At 34.6% G+C, this 26,779-nt stretch overlaps 1 protein-coding gene across 2 annotated transcripts in view; it reads left to right on the top strand.

Moving 5' to 3' along the window:
- CPNE8 (copine 8) overlaps nucleotides 1-26,779 on the top strand; it is a 175,436-nt gene that overhangs the window by 124,973 nt on the left and 23,684 nt on the right. For both annotated transcript variants that reach the window (XM_036019176.1, XM_028532678.2), the window contains exons 14-16: nucleotides 10,479-10,525; nucleotides 17,463-17,644; nucleotides 24,236-24,363. In XM_036019176.1, coding sequence (XP_035875069.1) covers nucleotides 10,479-10,525; nucleotides 17,463-17,644; nucleotides 24,236-24,363 — 357 coding nt within the window. The remainder of the gene's footprint in view (nucleotides 1-10,478; nucleotides 10,526-17,462; nucleotides 17,645-24,235; nucleotides 24,364-26,779) is intronic.

Below are 26,779 nucleotides of genomic sequence, written 5' to 3' on the forward strand. Positions count from 1 at the left end.
ATTACACAAAATTTCTGAATAATAGCAAAATAGAATATAATGAGTTGCACTCATTTCAGATAAGAATTAATTATAATAATTGACAAGTAATTATGTAATGGTTTCAATAATGGTTATTGACTCTCTTCAAAGCAACATATCAGAATTCGTAGTTTCACAACTAAAAAATAATTCCGAATGCTGTTAAACACCTTGGTAATATTTAGTGTTCCTCATAGTAAACTTTTTTTTCAGAAGCCATACAATACTTTTCCTTTTATTTTATTTTCAGGTTTGGAGGAAGAAATATTATGACTCTCAAATTTTAAACATAAATATCTATATTTGTGTTTCACATTCTAAACATAAAATGTGAAATGGTAAGAAGAAAAATTAGGTAAAATGAAAATAACAGCATGAAACTAGATCCCTTGTAATCACACACTCTAGAGATGATTACTGTTAAAAATTCACCTTTGAGCACACATTGTTGTGACAGTGGGATCACATTGTGCACAATATTCTATAATATATATTTTATGCATTAAATATGTCATCTATATATATTTCCAACGCTTTGGGCTACAATCAAGCAAGCAACCCAAAATAGTATTTTGGAAGTTGTATTAGCATATTTGAAGATTTGTCATCAAGGTTAGCTTTTTTGAAGAAATGATCCAGAATATTTCCAAATAAGTATGATATTTCAGAAGCTATTGGAGTAAGTGTTGAATGCAGTTTTGCTTTTATAATAAATTGCAGTAACTACTCACTTTTAACTTAAAATATCAAGATATCAGTATCTGTTACTGGGATTTATGGATCATTTTGTTGCGGACTTGGGTTAGCATCGTTGTTAATTTTTATGGCATCAGTTCAGGGACTTACACCACAACCTTTCTAGTCTAGAAAAAACTGTTGTTGAGTTGTGCTTATTTATGCTGTACCTTACTTGACAAGTAAGCTACAGGTCTTCAAAAAAGGTGAATATTTTTCATATAAAATGTGAGTAACTGCAATTAAATTGGTACTCTGGCCAGCTTTGGGCTGTTTAAAATAAAGTTAGTTGAGGTTTTCCTGTGTCAATTTGGTTCCCTACATTAATTTTATAAACCATTTCCAAGATACCAGATGTGTGAAAAAATGAGCAAAACAAGAGGCAGAACAGTGACTGGTGTGCAATAGGTAGGACTAACAGACCATGGTTGAACTCTTAGAAATTCTTGAATTGCCCTTTAAAATTTCATCTCTCTTCTTGTTTCATCTCACAAAAAAATAATAGAATAGAAATTTATAAAAATGTTATTTGTTTTCTCATGAATCTAAGTAGAAATTATGCAGAGTTAAAAATGAAGACATTGAAATACTAAACAAACCTGTTTTCATAGTCCTTTAATTAATCTTCCCTTTCAAAGGAACATTTTTACAGGCCTACTTTTTAGTGTTTCATATTCTAGGATTGCATTATTTTAGTCATTATTGAGGTAGGTATTTACATGAAAATATAACCTTGATTGTAAGATTATTTGTTAGCTTGTTACTTTTTATTCACTGCCTGAGCTCCTAAAGCACTGTGTTGAGCGGCAGTTGCCAGGTTTATGGATTCAGGTACACAGTGAGCAGATGAGGCAAATGAGAGGCACATTCTGAATCAGCCAAGGTCCCATTTTTATGCAAATGTTCTGTGAAATAGAAATCGGATTCTTAGAACTTTTTTATTTAGGCCGTAATATGCTTTTCCTGTAGTAGAAGATACATTTTATGACTTGAGTTAGTAAAGAGTTTTATTTCTTACATAGTAATATCCACAAAGAAGGTCTTACTGTAGAATAATAAAACATGATTGCCTCTTCTGGATGGTTGACCTTGGGGTAATTATTTTTTATCATATTCTGTACATTTATTCCAGTATTTTTAATTTCTCTTTTCTTATTAAGAAATAATTTTAAGTATTAAATGTCTGATATAACTGGCAACTAAAGATGTTTATTCAATAATGAATTTATAGCATTGAGTATTCCAATACTATTAACAAAGACAATGTCATTTTCATTTAAAAGCACAGAAGGATTTGAAATCTATGATACTCCTTTAGAGTAATGTTTATCATTATTACAATTATAATTGGTCAAGTATGTTTATTGACCTCTACAGATCTGTGAAATACTTCCATATTCCCACCAACTCGCACAGTAAGTTCAGAGGGCAGAATCTTAAATTTCAATTTGATTTTGTCTGCCCTTCAGTCCTCTATGTGTCTTAAGTCTTCATGAAACTCTATTCTGCCACTGATATGACCACGAACAAATATCTATAAAGTTTTCCATATCCCTTTCACTGGCAGGTGAAGGGGGAAAATAGATCACAAAACCTGGTGCACAGTGAGTCCTTCTAAGCTCCCAGGATTTAACATCAACACAAACCCTAGTTTATGCTTTTATCAGAAAATTGAGTGTACTAGAAACTTGCAGATCTACAGATGGTCATTTTCTTCCTCTGAAGAAAGCCCAACCCCTCATCCAACTGGTCCTGATGAGCCATACAAGTCCCCACCACTTACATCCAGCGGTTACTGGTTCCCCTGGGTGTCATTTTAATTGCCTATGTATATAATATGTCATCTCAAAGAGACTGGCAATTTTTAAATATTTTTATGGAGCTAAACACAAAGTAGCCAATGTAAAAATATAAATTAATTAGAAAGCTATTTTAAGCCAGACTATTTGCTCTTTACCCCGAATTTCTTAACATAATGAAGCATTATAAATAAATAGGACTTGAAAACAAAGAGTGTGACAATTCAGTGAACTGGATTACACGGCCCCATATAATGGTGTGTCTCTCTAAGACTTTACCACCTTGTGACCTTTCTGTTCGCATGCCTCATACCACAATTACCCAACAAAACAGGTGGGCCAAGCTTTCTGGGATTAAAAAAATGCTTTTCTGTTGCTTCTGCCAGAAATAATCTCAGCTTCACTCCATATCCAGGATTATATGGAGAAAGGCAAAACGGAGATTAGAAGCATCGAGTGCTTGTTTTCCTCACATCTTAGGAAGGGAGCATGAGAGAAGGTAGCAGGGGGAGTTATAAGTGGCAGGTCCTGGGCAAGAATCAAAACAAGAGGTAAATGTCTGGCAAAGGTCAAGTTGATTGTAAAAATGTTGTTGCTGACAATTGAGACAGTCCATAGTAGGGGCCAAGAAGGTGGATTCTGGCATTAACTGCCTCGTTGAAATCCTAGATCTGCTTCTTGTTAGCATAGCCTGTTCCCCTTTCTATGAAACAGAAGTGAAAATAAGAATGCTTATCTCATAGGGAGGCTATGTGGATTAAATGGCATATAGTAAACCCGCAACAAATGCTACCTGTCATTCATATAAATAACTTGAATTTGTTTCAGGTTCCACTATATCTTACCTCATTTGATCATCATAATATTGTGGGTGGTAATTGTCCTGTTTATCAGAGACATGGAGAGAAAAATGATATATTCAAATTTACAAAGTCAATAAATAGGACTCTTTCAATGTTTTTGTAGTTCAATTCACTTTGCAGTAAGGCCAGGATGTTTCTTTCTAGTCATTCTCAACACAAACTCTTGACCCTGAATCTCAAAGTTGTCTAAAATTACTGATGAAAGGTTTATATTCCACTTACAAGAAGTAAAAAAGTCTTAGGAGGAAAAAAAAAAGGGGCTACCTACCTATTATAAGCTATTTTTAAAGGCTAAAGTGGGCTTCTTGATACTGCTGATTTTATTTATTTTTTTTTCACACGATACTGCTTATTTTAAACATGGCTTGAATATCAGTGAGTCCTGTTATCATCAACAAGCTCCATAAGGATTTTTTTCCTTAAAAATACTTGAAGCCAGTACCTTAGTTTTATAAAATTGGTGGTATTAGATTGGATATGTTGCCCCTGGGAGCAGCTCATCTTTCCGGAACATGCAACACTGTAAGGTTTCTTTTCCCCTCAATCCAGTTTCTTATTTGAAAACTAAATATACGTGTCCAGGATTTTTTAATGGTGCTTCTTGTTGTGGCGCCCAAGTGTTTTGCTGTCGTCAAATCAGTGGAGAGCTAAACCCTGCTGCACCGAATATGGATAAATGTAATAAAAATAAAGCCATTCTGCCTCTCTAAGTACATTAACATAGAACATTATCATACTTAAACTCATCTAAACTAAGATTTGGAAAAGAAACTTTTACAAATATTAAGACTCAGAAACATTGCTTTAGTTAATTCCTGATTCTGATTTTTTAACGTGCAAAATGCATGCTTGAAAAGTTGGAGATGTCCAGTTATCTCCTTTAAGGTTGCCAGCTTATGCTATTTTTCAAGCAATTTTTCAGTGCTGTCCATTTCAAAGTCAAAGGAAACTCATGTATGTGCCATCATCAGAACCAGTGTTGGTTGAGCCAAAATAGCAACAATCTATTTTGTATCAGGCAGTTTCTTAGTTATGTTTTATCATCTGTGTGTGCACTTTCAGCCACACTATCTCTGAAATAGTATCTCTTTGGTGGGCAATTGAAAGGTTGGGGGCTGGGGTTGGGGAGAGAAACAAAGACAAACAAACAAGGGTGGCTCAATAAAGGGCAGGTTGTGGCAGGATGGGAGAATTTATTAGTGACATCACTTGGTATTGCTGGTGTATGGAGATATTAGAATGTAGGTTGAGTATTAGAAAAATTACACTATTATTTTTGTTCTCTATAGACACCCCCTACTGCCTGTACTGGTTGGGGGTTCATTTTCCCATCATTGATACACCACTGACCAACACTGTTAAGTAAAATTTCCCAGGGCCAAGAAACCAGAGAAAGGGGCTGACAACTCCATCACTGTATCAAGAATTTATTAAGGGAGCTTACATAGAAGGGGCTTTTTGGGTGCTAGAAAGAGGAATGGATATCCTCTTGCCTTCCACCTGCCTTCCCACCCCCTGGCTGCCACCCCATTCTGAACTGTGTGCTTATATCTCCTAAGCAGTAAGCCTACATGCTGGAAAAGGAATGCTGGGGTGAGAGAAGGGAGCAGGTGCTGGGAAGCACCTGTGCAAAGATAGATGACATTTGAGGGCATCTTGCTCTGGAGGCTGAATTAATGGGTATTTGTAATTAGCCCAGAGAAGCTCTTCTGAACATTCCACAACCCAAGGGTGAGTCAAGGTTCTGGGTTTATTCAGGAGTGAAAATGTTACATTAGCTTTAAGATTGAGTCACCTTTGTTTCTCATAAACACTTTGAGAAGAATAATGAAAACGAAATATATGTTAACGTAAAGAGAGAACTGTCTCTTCTGACCCAACAGAGTAAAGGATTAATAAGGATGAGGAGAGAATCACATGGATTGCTCAAGAGATTTGTCCTCTGGCGTGTAGAATATTTGTTATGTACAACTAGTTCAGGGTTTTATTTCTAATAATTAGAGGACTCTTTCAAAGTAGCTATTACCTATTTATCATATGAGATAATTGGGACTCAGACACTTGGTAATTTTGCAAAGGAGTCACAACAAACTAGCTATTTGTGATTCTGGGTTTCAGACTCCAATCTGTGATTCAAAAGTTCATAGTCTTTCTACTAGGCCTCATTGCCTCCTTATTTTCAAAGTGATTCAGTTAGTGCATGTATTTTTGATTTGGCATTGATATTTTGTTTTTGTCAAATACAAGATATTTTCTAAACGAGTGGTTTGAAAAAAAAGTTGGACATCTTGCATACCTTCCTTGAGTTCTTGAACTGCAAGACCTTGGGAAGTTGTACTTTGGAACACTCTTACTCTGTTTTTAAAAACCAAAAACAAGTGAATCTTCAAAGTCTGGAGAGTGCTGAAAGGTTTTTCAGTTTGTGACAACTAGGGTTAGCAAGGACCAAGATTACTAGTGTAAATAGTTGAAGAATCACATCACTTGTCTCCAGTTTCTTTTTATTCTTCCTTTTGACATTTCACTGATCCCTCAGAAATCCAGAATGTATAGAGGGATAGAAAGGAAAATAAGACAGGGGTCAAAGCTTAAAATTACTTAATGCAGAGGGATTTTATTTGAGGAAGTACCTAGATAACAGCTTCTAAGAGGTTGTGGATTATTCACAGTGCAGTTTGAAGTGGGGCATGTTTTCACCTCAGCAGCTGGTGTGAAGAAAAGGAAATCTGACATGGGAGGCTCAGGTTCTAAGAATCTCCTGAAGGTCTCTTGTGGATCCCGAAATTTGATAAGCATGGAATGCTCCAGGTTTCAAAGAAGTACTCTAAAGTCAAATCCTGCAAAACTAGCCTCAATAATGGTGGTAAAAACCATAACAGCTACTTAGGGAGTATCTGCTAAAGGAGAAATGCTTTTCTTGTCCCCACAACAATTCAAGGAAAGTTTTATTGTCCTTAAGTTTTTACAAGTTAAGTGCAAATAGGTTAAATAGCTTTCCCAAGATCACATTGCAGGTAGGTGAAAGTATTTATATTTGAATTTGCATCTCAAAGCCTGCCTTCATTCTAGTAGATCTCAGTTGTCAAGGGTGTAATGGATCCTGTGAATAGTTTAGGGGTATGGGAAGCAGGAATTGTGAAAAGTTCCAGCAAAAAAGGTGAACTACTTTTAAGAGAGAAAGAAAAGGTAAGACAGAAAAGGATTCAAGGTTTAGCCCATGGTGAGCAAGGGTTATGAAGCATTAGTTTGGATGATAGTGCCAGATGCAAGAGAATGGGTTTAGGGCGGGTTCTAGAACCGAAGTAGGAACCAGATTGCACATCCGGTAAATCAAGGCAATACCTTAGCTGTGGTGGCAGCATGACACTAATGGAGGGAATACTGTATTAAGAGTGGGTGGGCATCTGAACTGCATTTATCGATTCTTGATTCCAGCAGTTTGTGGATCTAAATCCGCATTTGTCAAGATTAACTTAAAGAAGAATGGGGAGAGGTTCAGCTTTCATATTGATAAACTTAAGTTTATGCAACTGAACAGAATTTGAAATTGGGAAGAAAGAAACGCAGTCATCCCATACACTCCCATCACAATGGTTAGTTCTCGAGAATGAACTTGTAATCACAGTTGCAGACAATATCACTGTTGCGGCCAGTTAAAATGGTCTTAACTCTGTGTGTGTGATGTGTGTGGGAGTGCATACATATGTACCGTTTTCTTTGATGTGCACATATCTACTTGTTTCCTGTGGTTCTTTGCTTTAGTAGTTAAATTTTCCATCTTGATATCTGCTGTGTCTGTCATTCACAGCTTTTGGAAAGGTGGCAGAGTAAAGTAAGGACATTTTCTGAGTGTATATTTTAGTGCTACTAGGACGTATGAATTGGGAAATCTCGTGAGATGTTACTACCAACTCATGAAATGTGGCAGGCATGCTTTTTTTATACTCTAGAATATAACATAAATATAGAAATAGTAGAACATAAAATGACAAAGTGACAGCTACAGTAATATTTCCTAAGCAAAATATTTTGAGGACTTACATATGATAGTTTTATAAATATTCTGTCAGTCATCTCCTGATGTAAATTTGATGTTTTACTTTGAGGCATGACTGATTTCTTTTTCTCTAACATTAAGCTTTAAGCAATATTCAAGAATGAAAAAGGGTAACAAGATTAATGAAAAGATGCTTTGTCTGGCTTAGTTTTATGACACAAATAACTTATCAAAGTCTTTAAGAAATCTGCCTTATTGCCTAAAGTTATTATTTTGCTAGCAACTTAAAAAAAATAACTTTTACAAATTTTTTTCAAAAAACACTTAGTACGGTAAGTATACACTATAATTTGAATGGCAGCACCTTAGAAATTCTGGGAATAAACAAGCTGTTGCCCAGTAAATGCAGTTGAGTTTTCAGTTGTGCTTTTGAGTATGAATTCAATTACGAACTCCTGTGCTGCTTTCATTTTTGTTTTTAATAGTAGGAAGCTGGAGTTGTAAGCTCTGTGAGTTCAAGAATGGTTTTGGTTTGCTTCTGTTTTCTCTTTGTCATCTAAACGCAATACTTAACAATTGGAAGATGCTCAATAAATAATTGTTGAGTCGTAGTTTTTTAATGAAAAATTCAAATGGTATAATAATAGGTTAAGGCACCATCACAACCATGAAATGAGTTTTATGGAATGAGCCATCATATTTTCCTTCTGATTTGAATACTACTGATTCAGAACAGTAAAGCAGTGAGATTTTTTCTGACATGCAGAATGGGGCAAAAACTAATCAGATCTTAAAATCAGCCAGCCACCAGGTGTGCATTCCAGTGTGTGAAAAGCACTGTGCACACACTGTTATAAAAGAGAATTGAATCAAGACAAGGTGTCTCGCTCTACAGCCTAAGGGAGATTGACCCAAAGACTCAACTCCTAAATTGACCTTTAAAATTGCTGAAATGTGTTCTTGAAGCTTGGAGTTATTTTTCATTCCTAAAGAGGTGTTACTTGAATAAAATAACACAAGCATTTATACCGATAATTTTGTGATTGATGTATTTGATAACATACTTAATAGCACAAATGTGTCCAAACTTGGGAATATATCCGGATGTCTTTATCATTAATAATACCTATGTAGTATCATTTTTAGGTTTGTAAAATAGTAGTCACTATCTCTTATTGTGTTCTTATTGTAGCCAGGCAGTTCACAGATATTTAATTGTAGAAATAGAGTAGTATAGAGTTTATGAATATGGTCTTTGAAGTTAGATAGAAATTAAAATTCTAATACTGGTGTTTATTACTCAAGTGGAAAGTTGTTAAATTTCGTGAGCATGTATTTCCTTGTCTGTAAAAGATTAGTATTACCTTCTTTTAAAATTTATTGTGAGGTTAATTGACAAAAGCTATGTAAAACACATTATATATAATGTATATTACATATACATATAAGTAGATAGATATAATGTTTCATGTAGGTTTTTTTTTTCTGTCAGTCCTTGCTTAATTATTGTGTGCCAGATGCCTTCCCTTTAAAACTTGGCTAATGTCAGTAACTGGGTGGTTGGAACTCAAACCCGGTTTTTGTTTTCAGACTCAAAAGCTATCCCTTTCTAACACACCACACTTCCCTGTATTCCAGTCACTTCTGTCCCTATCAGCAGAATGACAAAGCAGTGTGCTGATGGTGACAATCCTTTCAGATCCTCAAAGGGATTTGTTACCTCAAAATGTTCTCCTGAATGTACCCCTATATCCTTTATTCTAAAAATGTTTAACTCATTTTTGTTCATACTGGTTAGTGTATGTTCCAAATTAACCTATATTCTTAGCCTATAAACCTAATTTCTATTCTAAGGAAAAACTACCGTATAGCTATAAAGAGAATCTATATTAGTTTTTTTATTAAATGTAAGGCATGAAAAATCCATTCCTTAGGAAAAAATGAGTTTGTTTCAATACCTGAATAGTATTTAGGGTTTTTCAGGCTCAATTTTTAAAGACAGAAAGCAATATTACCGTAGTTAATACTAAGAGAACGACAAAGGATCCTCTGCTGTAATAGTTCATCATCATCATCATCATCACCACCATTACCGTCATTTAAACAAGTTTCAAACTTGAAATAGTACATCAATTGTACAATGTGTCAAAAGAATTTGTTACTAAAAATAGTTGAAGTACTCCTGTTTTCAAATGATATTTTTGTTTTGTTTGTTTAAATTTTAAATTAAAAAATAGCTTTAAAATCAGATTTGATTGCAGGTTATCCCAATAATGGAATCATTGGCACATATTCATGTTTTGATTCCTTACTTGGTAAGAAAGAGGCTGAGTTACATATAGCAAGAGTCAGAGGTATAGCCAAAAGAGTGAATCTTTTATGTGAATGCCACCACTTTGGTTTCTACCAGAAAACAAAAAGAAAAAATATAACCCAGAAAGATCATTTTGGGTTAACTATATGTGCTGCAAGTATATGTAACCAATTTTATCTATACAAATATTTATCTGTATCTATAAATACACATACACTCAGGAATGCAGTAACCACCATGAGACAGATCAGCAGCGGAAATACTTCTCTTTCGAGTACAGGAGGAGAAATTCATGTGTCTTAAGATTGTTAGGAAAAATTAGTTCAAAAACTGACATTACTAGAGATGATTTTAGCTATGTCACACTTTTAAGGGCATAATAATTTCACATGGATGATAGGATAGTTTTGAAAGCAAAGTAAGAATGAATGCTGACATTGGAAACTGACAAATCGTTATTAGCAGTTTGACTTCGTCATTATGATCACCTTACTTAATTGTCATGCTCCCAAACAGGAGCAGTTTTGATTGCTGATGGCTTATGTTTTATTTTACAGGTATATGATTGTATTTTACAAAGTTCTTGCCTTTGAAAACTGCCTATCTGTTGTTTTCCGATGTGTACTGTGACATAGTTGCCAGTGGTAATATTTACAAAAATTAATAATGTTAATAACATAACAAAAATGGAAATCAAACTTTTTTGGAATTATTTAATTATTAATGATTTTTATTTACTTGTATTCTAGAACACAAATCAATTTCACAGTGGCTATTGACTTTACAGCGTCAAATGGTGAGTATTATGAGTATCCCCTAATAAAAATTATAAGCAAATAAGTGAGAAATAAATATTTATTTTTGTGAGGTTTAGATATTTTCTTTATACTTTAAAACTTTTGAAATGTTTTATATAAAATTCAGATATTCAGATAATTTTTCTTTTTCTTTCTTTTTTAATTGATTTTAGAGAGAGGAGAAAGGCGAGAGAGAGAAAGAGAAACATTAATTTGTTGTTCCGCTTATGTATGCCTTTCACTGGTTGCTTCTTTTATGTGCACTGACTGGGTATTGAACCTGCAACCTTGCATATGGGGCAACATGCTAACTAACTGAGTTACCTGACCAGCAACTCAGATAACTTTTCTTTTCTTTGTAACTTTATGAATTAGTTCAGGTATACAAATGGCTACAAGAAATATAACAAAAGTACACAATAGTTGTATTCAAATTTATTAAGTATCAAAACATGGTCATTTTTGTTTCACATATTTTTAAAAAGAAAATTGTAGATCTAGTTGAGCTCATTGTGTACTTCTGCTCCATTTCTTCCTCCCACCCTTCTTCTCTACATATAATTTTGAAATTTGTCTAATTATAATCCTCATTTCATAGTACATTTTTGTGTATTAATTTATATAAATGTAAGTCAAGTACACGTATCATATTCGACTTGCTTCATTTTTACTTGATTATTCTTAAGAATTATTCATGTTAATACATTTATATTTATTTAATTCAGAAGTAGTGTTACTAAGTGCCCACATGCAGATATATGTACAATTATTTTAAGAAAAGAAGGATAGTGGAATTTTAGTTTTATTTTGAAGTAACTTTGTTTCAAATAGAACAGTCATCTAAAATAAATTATTTTGTATCCTAAGAACATGAATCTCATTATTTAATTTGTACCTGAATTTTTCATCAGTTTATATTTATCTAGGTTTCTTTTTTGTTCCAAATTATTTATTGTGTTTATGGGTCTCACATTATATTCCCTTTACCTCACATTTCTTTCATGCCAACTTCCATTTCACAAAATAATAGAATTTTTAGGTAAGAACCTTAGAAACACTCCAATCTACCTCTTATACAAATGACAATAAAATATCCAGACTATCTTTTTAGTAATAAATACATCTCAGCTGTTAGTTCTTGAGTTAGAGAGTAGGAAATCAAACTCACATCCAACCCACTTTAGACTACATGTTAAGTTTATTCCTCCTCATTATAACTTCAAATTAATGATTTTTACTCATGTGTTTTATTCAATAAATTATGGAACATAAAAAAACCTAAAGCTCAACTGGTCTGAAATACTAGCATTTGTTCACTGATGAACATTAGCACAGCAAGAAGAGCAAGAATCTACTAATAGAAAGACACAAGCTATTGAAACTCACTTTAAAAAATAGACAATATGAATAATAAGAGATTGGATTAGTAATAAAAAAATAAACAAGCACAAAGTTTATCTGGACCTAGGTCCAGATAGCTTAACTGGTGAGTTCTACCATGTATTTAAAGAAAAATTGATAACATTTTTCACAAACTCTTCCAAAACAGAGAAGAGGGAGGAACACTTCTCAACTCATTCTGCATGGTCGGTGTTACCTTGATACCCAAACCAGACAAGGTATCATAAGAAAAAAATAAAGATGAATATTTTTTATGGATATAGATATAAAAATTCTCCCCCAAAACCGTAACAAAATGAATTTAGCCATATACAGAGAGAATTATACACCCTGAGCAAGTAAGATTTATCACAGGAATGCAAGGTTATCTTAATATTAAAAAGTCACATATTATAATACACTATATCAGTAGAAGAAAATATAAAAAAACACATGGTCATATCAGTTGATGCAGAAAAAACATTTGACCAAATAAAATATACTTTCATGCTTAAAACACTTGACAAACTAGGGATAGAAGTTGACTTACTAAAGAAGGGAATATATGAAAAACTCATAATAGTTAACATTATACTTGTGGTGAAAAGCTAGGTACTTTCCCCCTAACACAGGGAATGGGATAAGAAAGTCTGTTCAGCATTGGACTGGAGGTTGTATCTAGAGCAATTAGATGTGAAAAGATTGGAAAGAAAGAAGCTAAACTATTTTTATTTACAGACGACATAGTCTTATATATAGAAAATCCTAATTAATCCATTAAAAATTCATGAGAACTAATAAATGAATTCAGTAAGATTGAAGGAGAAAATATCCATATATAAATTTTTACCCACAAATCTGAAAATGAAATTATGAAAGCAATTCTATTTACAATAATATCAAAGGAATCCAATTAATTAGGAGCAAATTTAACAAAGTGAGTGTAAAACTTATACTCTAAAAACTATTTTGAAAAAACACCGTTGAAAGCTCAAAAATCTAAATAAGAGGATGCCATGTTTATTGATTTGAAAATGTAATGTTGTTAAATTGGTAATATTTCCCAAATCAGCTGACAGATTCAATGCAGTCTCTCAAAAATTGAAGAAATGGGTAACTGACCCAAAAATGCACATAGAATTTCGATGGATTCAGAACAAAAGCAGACTTGAAGAAAAGAGAAGAAAGCAAGAAGATTTGCATATTCTCATTTTTGAAACTTACTGCAGAGCAACAGGAATCAAGACAGTTGGTGTTGGCATAAAGACACATTATAGATCAATGAAATAGAATTGGAATTCCAGAACTAAATCCATGTGTCTAAGATTAACTGATTTTGAGAGGGCGCCAAGACAATTGAGTGAAGAAATATAGTCTTTTCAGCAAATTATTTTTGGGACAACTGCATAGCCATATGCAAAAGAATGAAGTTGGACCCTTACCTCACATAATATATGAAATTCATGCAAATTAAACCAAAGACCTCCATGGTAGGATTAAAATTCTAAAACTATTAGAAGAAAATATAGGGATACATTTTTATGATCTTGGATTTGGCTGTTGATTCTTACATGTGACACAAACAACATGAGTAACAAAAGAAATAAAAAAAATTTAAATAGAAATAAAAATTGAACATCAGATTTAAAGTGTTTTATGCCTCACAGAACACTGTTAACAAAGTGAAAGACAAACCCCAGACTGAAAGAATTAGCAAAACATATATCTCATAGGAGACTTGTATCCAGAATGCATAAAGAATAATTATAACTCAATAAAAAGACAACCTCATTTTAAAAATTGAATAGACATTTCTCAAAAAAAATATAAATATGACCAGTAAGCACATATAAAGTCACTTGGCATACTTAGACATCAGGAAATGCAAATCAAAACCATAATGAAATACTGTTTCACACCCACTAGATGGTTATAATCTAAAAATCAGGAGACAAATCATGTTGAGGGTATGTGGCGATACTGGACTCTTCATACTCTCCTGGTGAGAATGTAAAATGGTACAGCCACTCTAGAAAACACATTGATAGTTTCTTAAGATGTAGTTACCACATGACCCAGTAATTTCACTTCTGGATACAGGAGAGATGTAAATCAAACCTCCATGCAAAAACTTGTACACAAATATCTAGCACCATAGTAACCAAAACATGGAAACAACCCAAATGTCCATCAGCTCATAAATGGATAGAAAAATGTGGTATATTCATACAAATACTATTCAGCAACAAGCATGAATAAAATATGAAGTGATGAAACATGCTACAACCTAGATGAACCTTGAAGTCACCATGCAGTGAAAGAAGCTAGTTACAAAAGACCATATAATATGTAAATCTACTTACATGAAATGTCTAGAATTCATAAATTAATAGAGGTAGAAAGTGGTTTAGTTATTGTTTAGGGCTGGGTGAGATGGAATGATTAGGAAATAATAGTGAATAGGTACAAGGTTTCTTCTTGAGGTGATGAAAATGCTCCAAAATTGATTGGAGTGATGATTTTGCCTGTCTGTGAATATACTTAAAATCATTGAATTGCATAGTTTAAATGGGTGAATTGTAAGTTATATGAATGATGTCTCAGTAAAGCTCTTTCAAAAAGAGTCTATTCAAGTGGGACTTTTTAAAATAAAGGTATGGTGTACCTCTAAAACAAAATAAAATATAAGTTCAATTATATTCAGGGTTTAAAATATTCCAAGATCCTTAAGTAAGAGTTATAGCTAAGAGTAAGGACTATGGAATCTGAATGCTTAGATTCATATTTTAGTTTTACCAGTATTGTTATGTGATTTAATCTAAAAATGACATAATCTGAAAAGTGGGTATAATAAAAGTACCCATAAGTGGGCTGTTGAAAAATGAGATATGCAGTAAGGTATTAAGTACATTTTAAATTTCATGCAATTATAACTGTTGTTATTAATTGAGCTCTAATGTTACCAACCCACTACAAGTTCATTCTCAATATGCATTGTGGCAGAAACAGAAGTGGTACAAACATGGTCCCAGATTCCAGAAATTGACACTCATTTTGGCAAGTTCAAATTGCCCAACTCAAATTGCCATGTTTTGTGGTACAGAACACTAGAGCCATACAAGTAGGAGAGGGCAGTAAGGTCTGGAAGAAACAAGGAAGGCTGTCTGGTGCATGTGAGACATAAGCTGGAGATGAAGAGAGTGTTTCCACACAGGCTGGTAAGCAAGAGGTAGTGGTGGGAAGAAAATATCCTTAGTGGTCCAGTGAAGAGACTGGTCTGTTGCTGGAAAGAGTTAGGGAACATCTTTGAATGGGTAGGATCAGGCCCTGTTGTGCATGATAGGCTAAGATGTTTGGACATGCTGGGATATTAGTGGTGTCTTTATTTTAAATTATGGTTTCCTTAGCAAAATTGAATTAGTAGCCATATTGCAATCTCTGGGTAGCAACTCAGCTTATGTTTAAGAGCTATGGTTAAATAAACACTTAGCAAAGTAGTGGTATTGCTTATCTGTGGCCCTAGTGGTCTTTTGACTCACTGACAAAATACCTCCTTTAAAAGAAAGTGTCGGGCCTGGCTGGCGTAGCTCAGTGGATTGAGCACGGGCTGCGAACCAAAGTGTCGCAGGTTCGATTCCCAGTCAGGCCACATACCTGGGTTGCAGGCCATGACCCCCAGCAACCGCACATTGATGTTTCTCTCTCTTTCTCTTTCTCCTTCCCTTCCCTCTCTAAAAATAAATAAATAAAATCTTTAAAAAAAAAGAAAAAGAAAGTGTCATAGGAAATTTTTACCAGACAAATTAAACTGGCTGAGAAGACTTTTTTTCATAACTATTGCAATAGAGATCAAAGCTATTGCAGTAGAGGAGAGATACTGACTCCATACCTCCAAAACAAAAGAGGGGAGAGAATTTAAGCACCTTGATGAACTATTAGATAAATACTGGGGACATTGGAGGGGAGTTTGGTCTGTGTGATCCCACCATCTATATTTGCTAAGTAACACTTAGAGAGGTTAGCCTCCTACCTTCCCACAGAGACTGTAGCTGATAGGCATGGTATCTTGTGATGGCTTCAAAGGGCTGGCTCCCAGGTCTTTGAAAAAGACATTCCTGGACTGTAGAAGATTTAGATCTCAAACAGTGGAGAATTTTACCATTGTGAGTTATCTAAAGTAAATGCTCTAAGAAAAGGGAACTCAGGGCCCATGGTCAGGAGAATCCTGTCTAAAATTTGGTAAAGCATGGTGGGGAGGTGGGGAACATCGAGATCATCTTGGCCAGCAGACACGTGTTTAGACATTTTGTCATGTGAAACCAGCCCTCGAATGTTTGTAGCTCTTTGGAAATATAAATGTCTTTACACAATAAATTATTTTTAGAACAAAAGTGTTCTTGGTATAATTACATGTACTGTAAACCAAGGGAAGATCTCTCCTTTATTTTGTTTCTATCTGGATTTCAAATACTTGCTATTATTTGTTTTCCTTGTCAGAAAAAAACTATGCCCTGAGACTTCCCTTCTTCAGGCAACATTTTAAAGTAGAATTGAGCTATGTGTGCTATTAGGAATTCCATTTAACTTTCCATTTTTACTTAAGACACTTAATGGATTTTCAGGCTGCCTAGTGCTGGTAATTAGGGCAAATCAATGTGAATCTCAATGTGTTTAAGTGGCAGCGCATACATTACTTTCTCTCAAATTCATCTGTATTCAAATGTAACGTCCTGCATAGCATAAGATACTGAAAATTCAGACTCGGGTGGATGATCCAGACATCAATAACAGTAGTCGTTAAACCTTACATTTCTATGGCACTTAATTGTTTTCAGTCACTTCCACACACACACAATCTCGTCTTGTCCTTCCAGTAAACACTGCGGTAGACTTTATTGCAGGCACTTTATAGATATTGTCCTTCAAATGGCAACACTCTGCTTTGGGCTTTCTGCCTCTTGCCTTAAAGTCTAGTTAGAAACCCTGAGTAATTTTTCAGATCTAGATATTTTATTAGCTTGAATTTGAAAATCACTATGCTCTCCTTTTTAAAATGAGAATTTGGGATACTTCTCAAATACTTAATTTGTTTTTGTAATACCACTTTAGGAAGACCTCATAATTATTCAAGTCCATTAATTCAGTTGGATCCTCTGATTTAGGCAGAAGAATTCAAACTAAAGGCACATAATTTAAAAAAAATAGATACTACAATAAAATGAAATTAATAAAAGTAATTTTATACTTCTCTGGAACTGAATTTCAAGAATAGTCTGTGCAATTGATGATGAGGCATAATTTTTGAAAAAAATGCATATACTTGATTGATCATTGGGAAATTTTCTACAGGTGTGATCAAATGTAACACATATTTCCATGTTAATATCCATCCCCTAAAAAAACTGTTTGACACATTATAAATGTAGGCAGAAAAATATATTTAAATATCAAGGAACAGAAATAAATATCAAGACATGGATATCAAGGAAAATGTTGTCCAAACAAATTGCATCATTAGCCTTGTGACTCACGTCTGAAATCTTTTTCTGTTGTCAGGCAACCCTGCCCAGCCCACCTCTCTGCACTACATGAACCCTTACCAGCTGAACGCCTATGGCATGGCTCTGAAAGCGGTGGGAGAAATCGTTCAAGATTATGACAGTGATAAAATGTTCCCAGCTCTAGGTTTTGGTGCAAAACTGCCTCCAGATGGAAGGATATCTCATGAGTTTGCTTTGGTAAGGATTCATCATGAGGACTGGATATTTGAAAGAAAATTTTATGCTGGAGTTTTAAATATTGGTTCACTACTTCTGCTTTAGTTAATCAGGTAGCAGCTGTTTGTGACTGTAGACTCAGGTTAATTTTGCTAAATGATTGATTTAGGAGCGTTGTATTAATAGAAAAAAAATGACAGTTAAATAGAGTAGCAATAAATCTACCTACAGTGCATCTGATTTATAAGTAGGGGGGTCAATTATGATTACCTATGGCTGCATAATGAAACTCCCTAGGAATTTGAGGTGTAAACCAACATTTCTGTTATGTGTGATTTGGGAGTCAGAAATTCAAGGAGAATACAATGGGAGATGCTTTATTTATGTATTTATTTTGCAGTGTCTGGGGCCTTCCTGGGATGGCTTGAATGGCTAGACATGGCTGGAATTGTTTGAGTGGAGCCATGTTCTTGATTCTGGCTGTCAGTTGGATTCTTCTGTTCGTCTCCCTGTCATGTCTTCTGGGGATAACGTGCTCCCTAAGCTGGCTTCTTTGCTTATGTCTGATGCTTGAACTGGGATGACAGAGAGAGCTGGGTTGCCTGGACATCTTCCCCTCTTTCTGCATACAACCTCTCCATGCAGTTGTCAGGGGCTTCATCACAGTGTGGCAGTCTCACGGTAGTCAGATTTCTAACATGACAGCTGGCTTCCTTGGAGTGAATATTCTAAAAGGCTGGGGCAGAGGTTGCACGGCTCTTTATACCCCAGCCTGGGAAGTCCCAGAACATTCTTTCTTCCACATTCTCTTGGTCAAGCAAGTCACTAAGGCCAGCCCAGTAACAAGGTAGCAGAAGTAAGTTTTGTCTCTCAAAGGGAGGAAGACCAAAGAATGTGTGGATATTTTTAATATACCTGAAATGCATCTGATTTATAAATCTTCTATTGATAAACAGCCTCTTCTAAAATGGCATTTCAAATGTAAAGGACTAATTATAGCTAGAGTTAATTTTTTCAAATGTGAAGCAGCGCTGATGGCTATAATTAATTAAGATTTAAATATACTGTAGAAGATATGATTGGAATAAAAATATGTCTCTCACTAATGTTTAATTTATATAGATCTGCTTTCATATTGTGTGATTGCAGATAAGCAATGCGTTGCAGTCTACCTTCAAAATAAACCCCACCCAGGTAATGCCGATAGGCCCAGCCAGCCTTACTCTCACCTGTACTTTCTCATCAATAATGGGGAAATCAGTACAGGATGGTGAGCTATTATTTTAGGAAAAAATTAGGTTTTCCTAACAGAGGTACCCCCCCAGCCTACCCTGCATGTGGTAGCAGGTAAACTCTCCTGTCCCCCACATTTTTGTAGGTCTTTGTTTATTGTTTTTATTTTTACTACAGAAACAATGCATGATTATTATAGGAAGTGTTTAAGACTGCAAGCAAAATAGACAAAAGTAAACACTGATAAATACTTTTCAAAATGAACAATAATATTATCTTTACCAAGGAATTACTGAGTATCAGTCTAAATACTGTATACTTATTTCCTTATTTAATCTTCATAAAATTTCTATGTGGTAGGTATATCATAGTTGTCACATTATGCTGCTCTAACAAAAGCCCTTATATTAAATGCGGAAGAAGACTGCACCCAAGAGTTAGGAAACTCAGGCCAGAGGCTCAGTTTTAACCAGGGTTCCAATGGACAGGACTTGAACCCAGATCAGTCTTATTTTAGAATTTGTTCTCTTGACCACTACTTAACCACATTTTATAAAATACCTATAACACTACTGCTTAGAAATGTGCTTTATTAATGCCATTTTATATATATGTGTATATATAGGTACACATATACTTGCATATATACATATATAATGGTGTTAATAAAGCACACATATAATATATACATGTAGATATAACTACATACATATACACAATGGTGATACCTGTACATATATACACATATATGTGTATGTATATACATATACACATTTTCAGAAGCTTTTAAGTGATATTTGCTTCTCTTAAATATATGCTTTAAGAATAGAGTTTTAATATTTTTATTGCTGTACTTATTTTGCCTCCCTATTCCATCACCCACAATTTCAGAAAAGGCAGCTGTAGGATTTGATTCTTTCCCCCATGAAATAGTCCACTCGCCATACTCCCAATGTCATGTAAAAATGAATATCTGTTGGGATTTTGTTTCTGGGGGCATTAATACTTCACAGAAACTTATGAAACCATGAAAATCACTCATGTAATCCTAAGTCTTAAGTGCCTTAGGAAAAAGGTCACAAGCTATTTTAAGCCTAAGAAAAAGAATAATTATGTTAAACTAAATGAGGGTTATTAATTTTCCTTCTTTGAGTTTTCTGTCACCCTTGCGTATGATTTTTTCCTCTTCTCTCTCCCCTCTTATCTTCTCCTTTTCTGCTTTGTCTACCTCTATATGTATTCTTTGTAACCAAACTTATGCAAACATTCCTTCTAAAGAAGACCTTCTTATTCACATCTTAAACTGTTCTTTTAACCCAAACTTACAGGATAGAGTCATACCCTTTAAATATATGAAAAATAGTCTCCCAAATGGATGACGAAAATGATGATGTTGATGATGATGATGATGATGATGATTGTTCAGCACTAATATTACTTGTTATGCCACTTTAATTTTTTCAAAACACTTGTTTTCTTAGAAAAGTAAGCCAGACAAGGGTTAAATAAATCTCCAAAAAGGTAGTATTTTACTTTATTTGTGCTAAAGTACTTGGTATTAACCTCATCGTATATAACTGCAGTATATGTTCTATAAGTGCCAAGAATAGCAAATACAAACACTTCAGTCACATGTCAGTCTGACACTTAATATACCACCTCATGTTCACAAACTCTTAGGTTTCCGTGGTAAGAAATGTGATGTGTATTCACCACCATTAATCTCTTTATCCTCATCAGGTTCAAATAATCTTCCAGGTAGCAAGGGAGGCTTTTTAAAAAATTAAATACTCCCTACTTGGTGAGTTTCATGTTAGCTCAAATGCTGAAATTGAGCTTTGCTGAATCAAAAGGATCTCAGGGAAACCAAGCTTTTCATGTGAAGTATGTATAAGAATGGATGTAATTGGATAAGAAAAAGGAATAGGAAAAGAAAGGAAAAGTGTCCTAGTATTACCATGTTAAGCAGTTTTCATTGTGAAATTGATGAGTCATTGCTCTCTTGTCTTCATGACTCTTGATGATCCTTGTGGGGTTGTAACTGAAATACAGTAGTGCAGGGCTTCAGAGGACCTATTTCTAATAGGCATGTGGCCAGTGAGACTCAAAAGAAGGTTTTGCATTGATCTGAAGGTTTTGCAGGTGCTACACCTGTCCAAGCACTTTATCCTACTAAATGTTGAAAAATATTTACGTGCTTTTCACTTACTTTGGCATTTATAGGAATCTATAAAGTTTCTTATCTATTTGTATCCTTTTCCTTTCAACTAAACATAAGAGTTTAGCAACTAAGTGTCTTTACCACTGTATGCATAATACAATAGCTTGATAGCTTTTTAAAAATTGAATAAAAGGGAGAATTCTCTCAGCTTTTGCTGTAGTAAGCAATGTCTGGGCAGCAACAGTTAACATTTCAAAGGGTAAAGCAACAGCCCCTGAGAGCATTTTGTCAGTGTGTTAGGCCCGCTCAGAAGTGTTGTAGGCTGCAGGTCACAAAGGAGATTGTAGGCTTCTTGTCCAGAGCTAACTCTTAACGCCCCAGTTACAATCCCTTAGGTGGTCAAATGGAGGGGAAATGGGTGAAAGTTGGACACTCTCCCCACTTCAGTCTCCACAGTAGAATTATTGCTCATTTTGAATTCCGTTCTATGTATTTATGTGTTCTACAGATTGACATGTGTGATTTTATAAATGGAAAAGGTTGTTAATTAAAAAGGAAGTATGCAATAGAGCATCCATTGCTGTCTTCATTCATGTAGAACAAAATTGAATGCTCTTATTTTCAAAAACATCCTGTGTTTTTTTGTGGGGGGCTAGATCCACATGTAAGCTTATTTTAATTTGTTTTAACAAGCAAAAACTAATTCCCAAGATAATTATTTTATGAAATGAGTTCTTTAAAAAACTTAAAAATATCTTTATAACCCATTACAGTGTTGTCATTAAGAGGAAAATCTCATTTTAATGTTTTTAAATTATTTAAAATAATTCTGATGTAATGCAAAGCATAGATTTAAGAAAATGTATAATTTTATGTAATAAAGTATTTTTATCATCCATGGCATATGAGGAAATCTTAGAGCAATTTATTATGTAACTAGAACTAATACAGAAATTAGTGCTTCAGATATTCCATAATGATGAAGAGAACATCCAGTGATTATCTTTCCACTAAGAAAAATGAAATGATGAGAAAAATGGCGACCTTGTAATTTCAATTTCAGAGGAATAGAGGGAATATAAACTGCCATTCAAATGCTAAAAAGACTATCAAAAAGAAGCCCAGAATTACCCTGGTTTGTAATTGTTCCCTCAAGAAAGCTATATAGCACATTTGCCCAAAATGAATAATTAATTTTAATTTTAATTAGCTTTGTACCTCATCAAGGGAGAAGAACACTATAAAATTTTACTTAAAGGAAGGTTAAATAGGTCAGCTCAGATTAACATCAAAACCACCATGAACTGCCTTGTGCTAAATATCAATCAACTACCATAACCAATTTTATAATATAAAGAAGTCTTTTATTATTTTTATGTTTTTAAACGTTTCCATGAGGTTTCGTTCATAAAAAGTTTGAAGAAAAAAAGGAAATAAACAAGAAAAAGTGGGTATCACTCCTCTCACAAATGGCAAAACTGAAGTGGTCGGTAACATCTGGTTTAGTTTCCGCAGATCCCCAGTCTTTACAGTGCCCAGGACTTTGTAACATGGCAGAACAGTGGTGGTGAAGAGACCAGGTTCTGGGCTCAGACTGCGTGTGTTCAGATACTGGCTCTTTTCACCTGCGTTGTGTGACTTTGGGGCACATTATTTAAACGCTCAGTGCCTTAGTTTCTTCATGTGTAAAGTGGAAATAATGACATGATTTTATCTACATTTTTAGAGTTGTTATTAAAAACTATATAATGTATGTAAATATTTTAATATAAAGCTTGGTATATAGAAGTCAACAACTTCAGTTATAAATTTACAGTCCCTTGTGACTGTTCAGGTAAAAACATTCATGCAATGTTAAATATAGTTACTGCCCTTAGTGTTTTATTTAACATGTATTCACAAATTTCATTTATGTCTCCTCTCACCTTCCAGAGGTGGAGCTTAATTCCCCTCCCTTTGAGTGTTCCCTGTATTTAGTGACTCATTTCTAACCAATAGATTAAAATAGAAGTAAACACTATGCAACTTATGAGACTGGCTTATGAAGGCACTGGGACTTCCTCCTTCTTCTTTCTGTTGGGTTGTTCATTCTGAGGAAGTTCGCTGCCATGTTGTGAGAACACTCAAGCAGCCCTATGGAGAGTCCTTGTTGGCTTCCCACCAATGGAAGTATAAGGGAGACTTCCCGAAGCAGATCCTCCAGCTCTGGGCAAGCTTTCTGATGCCCAGGTCTGCATCTTGACCGTGAACCCATGAGAGATTCTTAGTGAGAACTACCTGGCTAAGCTGCTCCTGGATTCCTGACACCCCCAAAATGTGTGAAATAATAAATGTTTATTATTTTAACCCACTAACTTTTGGGATAATTTGCTGCATAGAAATAGATAAGTAATACACTGCCTTATTTGTGTTACCTGTGGGATCTGGACCAGGAAAATTAAACCTAATAAAATAAAGTATTGAAAGTATGAAAAAGCAAGAGCTGTTCTCCAGGTTTAAAGTTGCCCCTCTGGGTGCTGTCTTGCAGAACAAGTCCTTGGTGGCAAGCTCCATTTCCCTTGAATGGTGTGGATATGTTTCTTTGATTCTTTTCCTTTTCCTTTGTCTTGATATTTCTGACACCAAATTGCATTCCCTCTGACCCCTTCTCCAGCTGGCGTTGTCAGGTGTGTCCTGAAGATGTGTGCATGGCAGATGGTTTACAATTTTCTTTCCATAAGGAGAAACTGAATAGACAACATTTATTATTTTCTGATTTTAATGTGTTACTACAGAAACTTGAAAAATATACAATAGTTTAAAGAGTGAAATAAAAGTCCCCAATTATATAATCACTCAGCGTTAACTACCCAATATTTTATTTACTCCTTTTCAGAATTTTTGTATGTTCATGCCTACATGTATAAGACCTGTGTAAAATGAAGAGATTATTAATTACAGAATGTGATATTTGGTTCTCAAGGTTATTTAGAATCATCTCCTGCCATTGTTTTGAAATGTATCTATTTTTAATTATTGTGTACATTCTAGTATCATATCACACTCTATATAATACATTGCAATCTAATGTTGACCACTTAATTTTTGCTGTTATAAATATATAAATGAGTATTCCAGAAAATTCTTTATGAATATCAGTGTTTATTATTCTTTTTTCAATTGATCTTTGCAGACACTATTAATTTTTTTACTGTTTTTTTGCCTGTAATGTTCTACAGAACGGGAACCCTCAAAACCCCTACTGCGATGGCATTGAGGGCGTCATGGAGGCTTACTATAGGAGTCTGAAGTCGGTACAGCTGTATGGGCCAACCAACTTTGCTCCTGTAATCAATCACGTAGCCAGGTAAGGGAAGTCCACAAGATATTTCTTTTAGTGTACTGGGCCACAGTGAAATCATAACATTGCTGTTAAAATGACCTCACAGATGAAAGTCTCTCCTTTTTACCTCCAAGAAAGTGAGGAATTTTGTCATAAAGTAGAAAGTCTCCTATGAGCTGATATGACATTTTGCTAAAAACTTTACATTGAAATCTCAAGTGAAGAAACATACACTGGGTTATGTTGGGACCTGCATTAGTTTAACCAAAGAAAATTTCTTTTCTTTGAAAAGGCATGTATGAGAACAATAACAAGATCAGTCATGATCTGAGCCGTGTACATTATTCAGATCTAGTGTTATATTCCATAGTAGCAGAGAAATAATAAGAACTGAATTCCATGAAGATGACTGTTCCTTTCAGTGATATGTAGAGCACATTATTTCCACCCCTCTGAAAGTAATATAACAGTTAATGTTCTAAATCCCCAGAGCTCTACCTGTATATAATGCATAATTTTGAGATCAGAATATAATTGCTTATGATTCCAAGTACATGTTCTAGAAAAATTTTAATGTAAAAATCTATTTATATTTGTTTATCATTTTTTCATTAGTGCATAAATAAATTAGACATCACTTTTTAAATACTTACAAGTTTGGCCCTGGCTGGTGTGGCTCAGTGGATTGAGTGTCAGCCTGCAAACCAAAGGGTCGCTGGTTCAATTCCTGGTCTAGGGCACATGCCTGCATTGTGGGCCAGGACCCTAGTATGGGGCACATGAGAGGCAACCACACATTCATGTTTCTCTCCCCTTTCTTCCTTCACTTCCCTTTTCTAAAAATAAATAAATAAAATCTAAAAACAGAAAAGAAAAAATAAATACTTACAAGTTTGGCTTGATCCACTTGTAAATCTTCAGAAAACATGCCTAATGTCTAGGTAATATAAAAAGTTTACTCCTATCTCTTACCCTGGCTGACATGGCTCAATTGGTTGGAGCATCATACGGTAACTGAAAGGTTGCTGGTTGTGTAACTGAAGGTCTGCTAGTTCTGTTCCTTGTCAGGGCACATACCTAGGTTGCAGTGTTCCATTCCTGGTCCAGGCATATGATCCCCAGTTTGGGCACATATAATCCTAGTCTAAGTGTGTGCCGGAGGCAACCCATTGATGCTTCTCTCTCGCATTTATGTTTCTCTCTCTCCTTTTCTCTCCCTTCCTTTCTCTCTAAAAGCAATGGAAAAATGTCCTCAGGTGAGAATTAAAAAAAAAGGATAGTTTTTGTATCCTTACTAATATGAAACCAGCACTTGAAAAATAACTGCATTCAGATCGGTTTATTAATGCACAACGCAATGTGAAACATCAGTTCTATGAAGGTTCCAGTACTTTTACCATTTCCCTATTGGACACCAGGAGCAGCTTAAATGTGTTTTAGTTTTCATTATCTGGAGCATAGACAAGACACTAAAATAACTCCACACCCAGGGCTGACCCCAGTGGACTTCAGTGGGGCTGCAGTGGGACCCCACCTCAGTCTGACAATGATGTATTGATGACCATTCTCTGAGTGTGACCCTTTACTTCAGGGTTTTTGAACATTTTTATCCACAATCTGTACTGCTATAAATTTTACATCTCAGCTCTGGGTATATACAACATTTTTAAAAAGATTAAGAAATAATACTTATTCATGTCTCATGGTATCTTATTCTTTTCTATTAAATTTTTTTGTAATGTGGGTCTTGACCTACAAAATTGATTTCAAAATTCACTAATGGGTCATTACCTGTAATTTGAAAAGGACATCCTAGCTTATTGCATTAGCCTGTATAAGTAGTGCTATCTGTACTCTATTTTCCTAGTGTTTTTTATAGCTTTCAAATAAAGGAGAATCAAAATAATATTAATGCACATAAATTATAGTTGATTCTCACTCTTTCTGTTGCATACTATCATACAGATCACTGTTTTATATTGAAAGATAAGAGAAAATGATAGGACTTACTTTGTGTTCACTCCTGCTAGTTATTATAGATGTTCTCGACAGTGCTTACCACTTTATTTTGTATTTTTGTCCTTGTATATCTAGTATAAATGGTAAACTTTTGGATATAAAATTTCCAGGTGCACTTCTATATGCCATTTAAAATACAGGCTCCACTCTGTTCTGTTAGCATTTTTTATGTTTGATCCAGCATTTTTTAAATTCAGAAGTGTTAGGTCATTGCCACCTAACACTTTTAGGCTCTTTGGAAATAACCCATGATCTAATAATTCATTATTATTTGTTCATGTCAGAAGATAGGAAACACAGTAAATGATGGGTCTTGGGGAATCGTCTATTCCCTGCCAATACAATCTGAAGTTTCTTGTATCTATTTCTTGTTATGACTCTCTATAAGAAATGTCTTTCTCTTTCCTTTTATCTTTGAGAG

Source organism: Phyllostomus discolor, chromosome 2 (assembly GCF_004126475.2).
Source record: "Phyllostomus discolor isolate MPI-MPIP mPhyDis1 chromosome 2, mPhyDis1.pri.v3, whole genome shotgun sequence".
NCBI lineage: Eukaryota > Metazoa > Chordata > Mammalia > Chiroptera > Phyllostomidae > Phyllostomus > Phyllostomus discolor.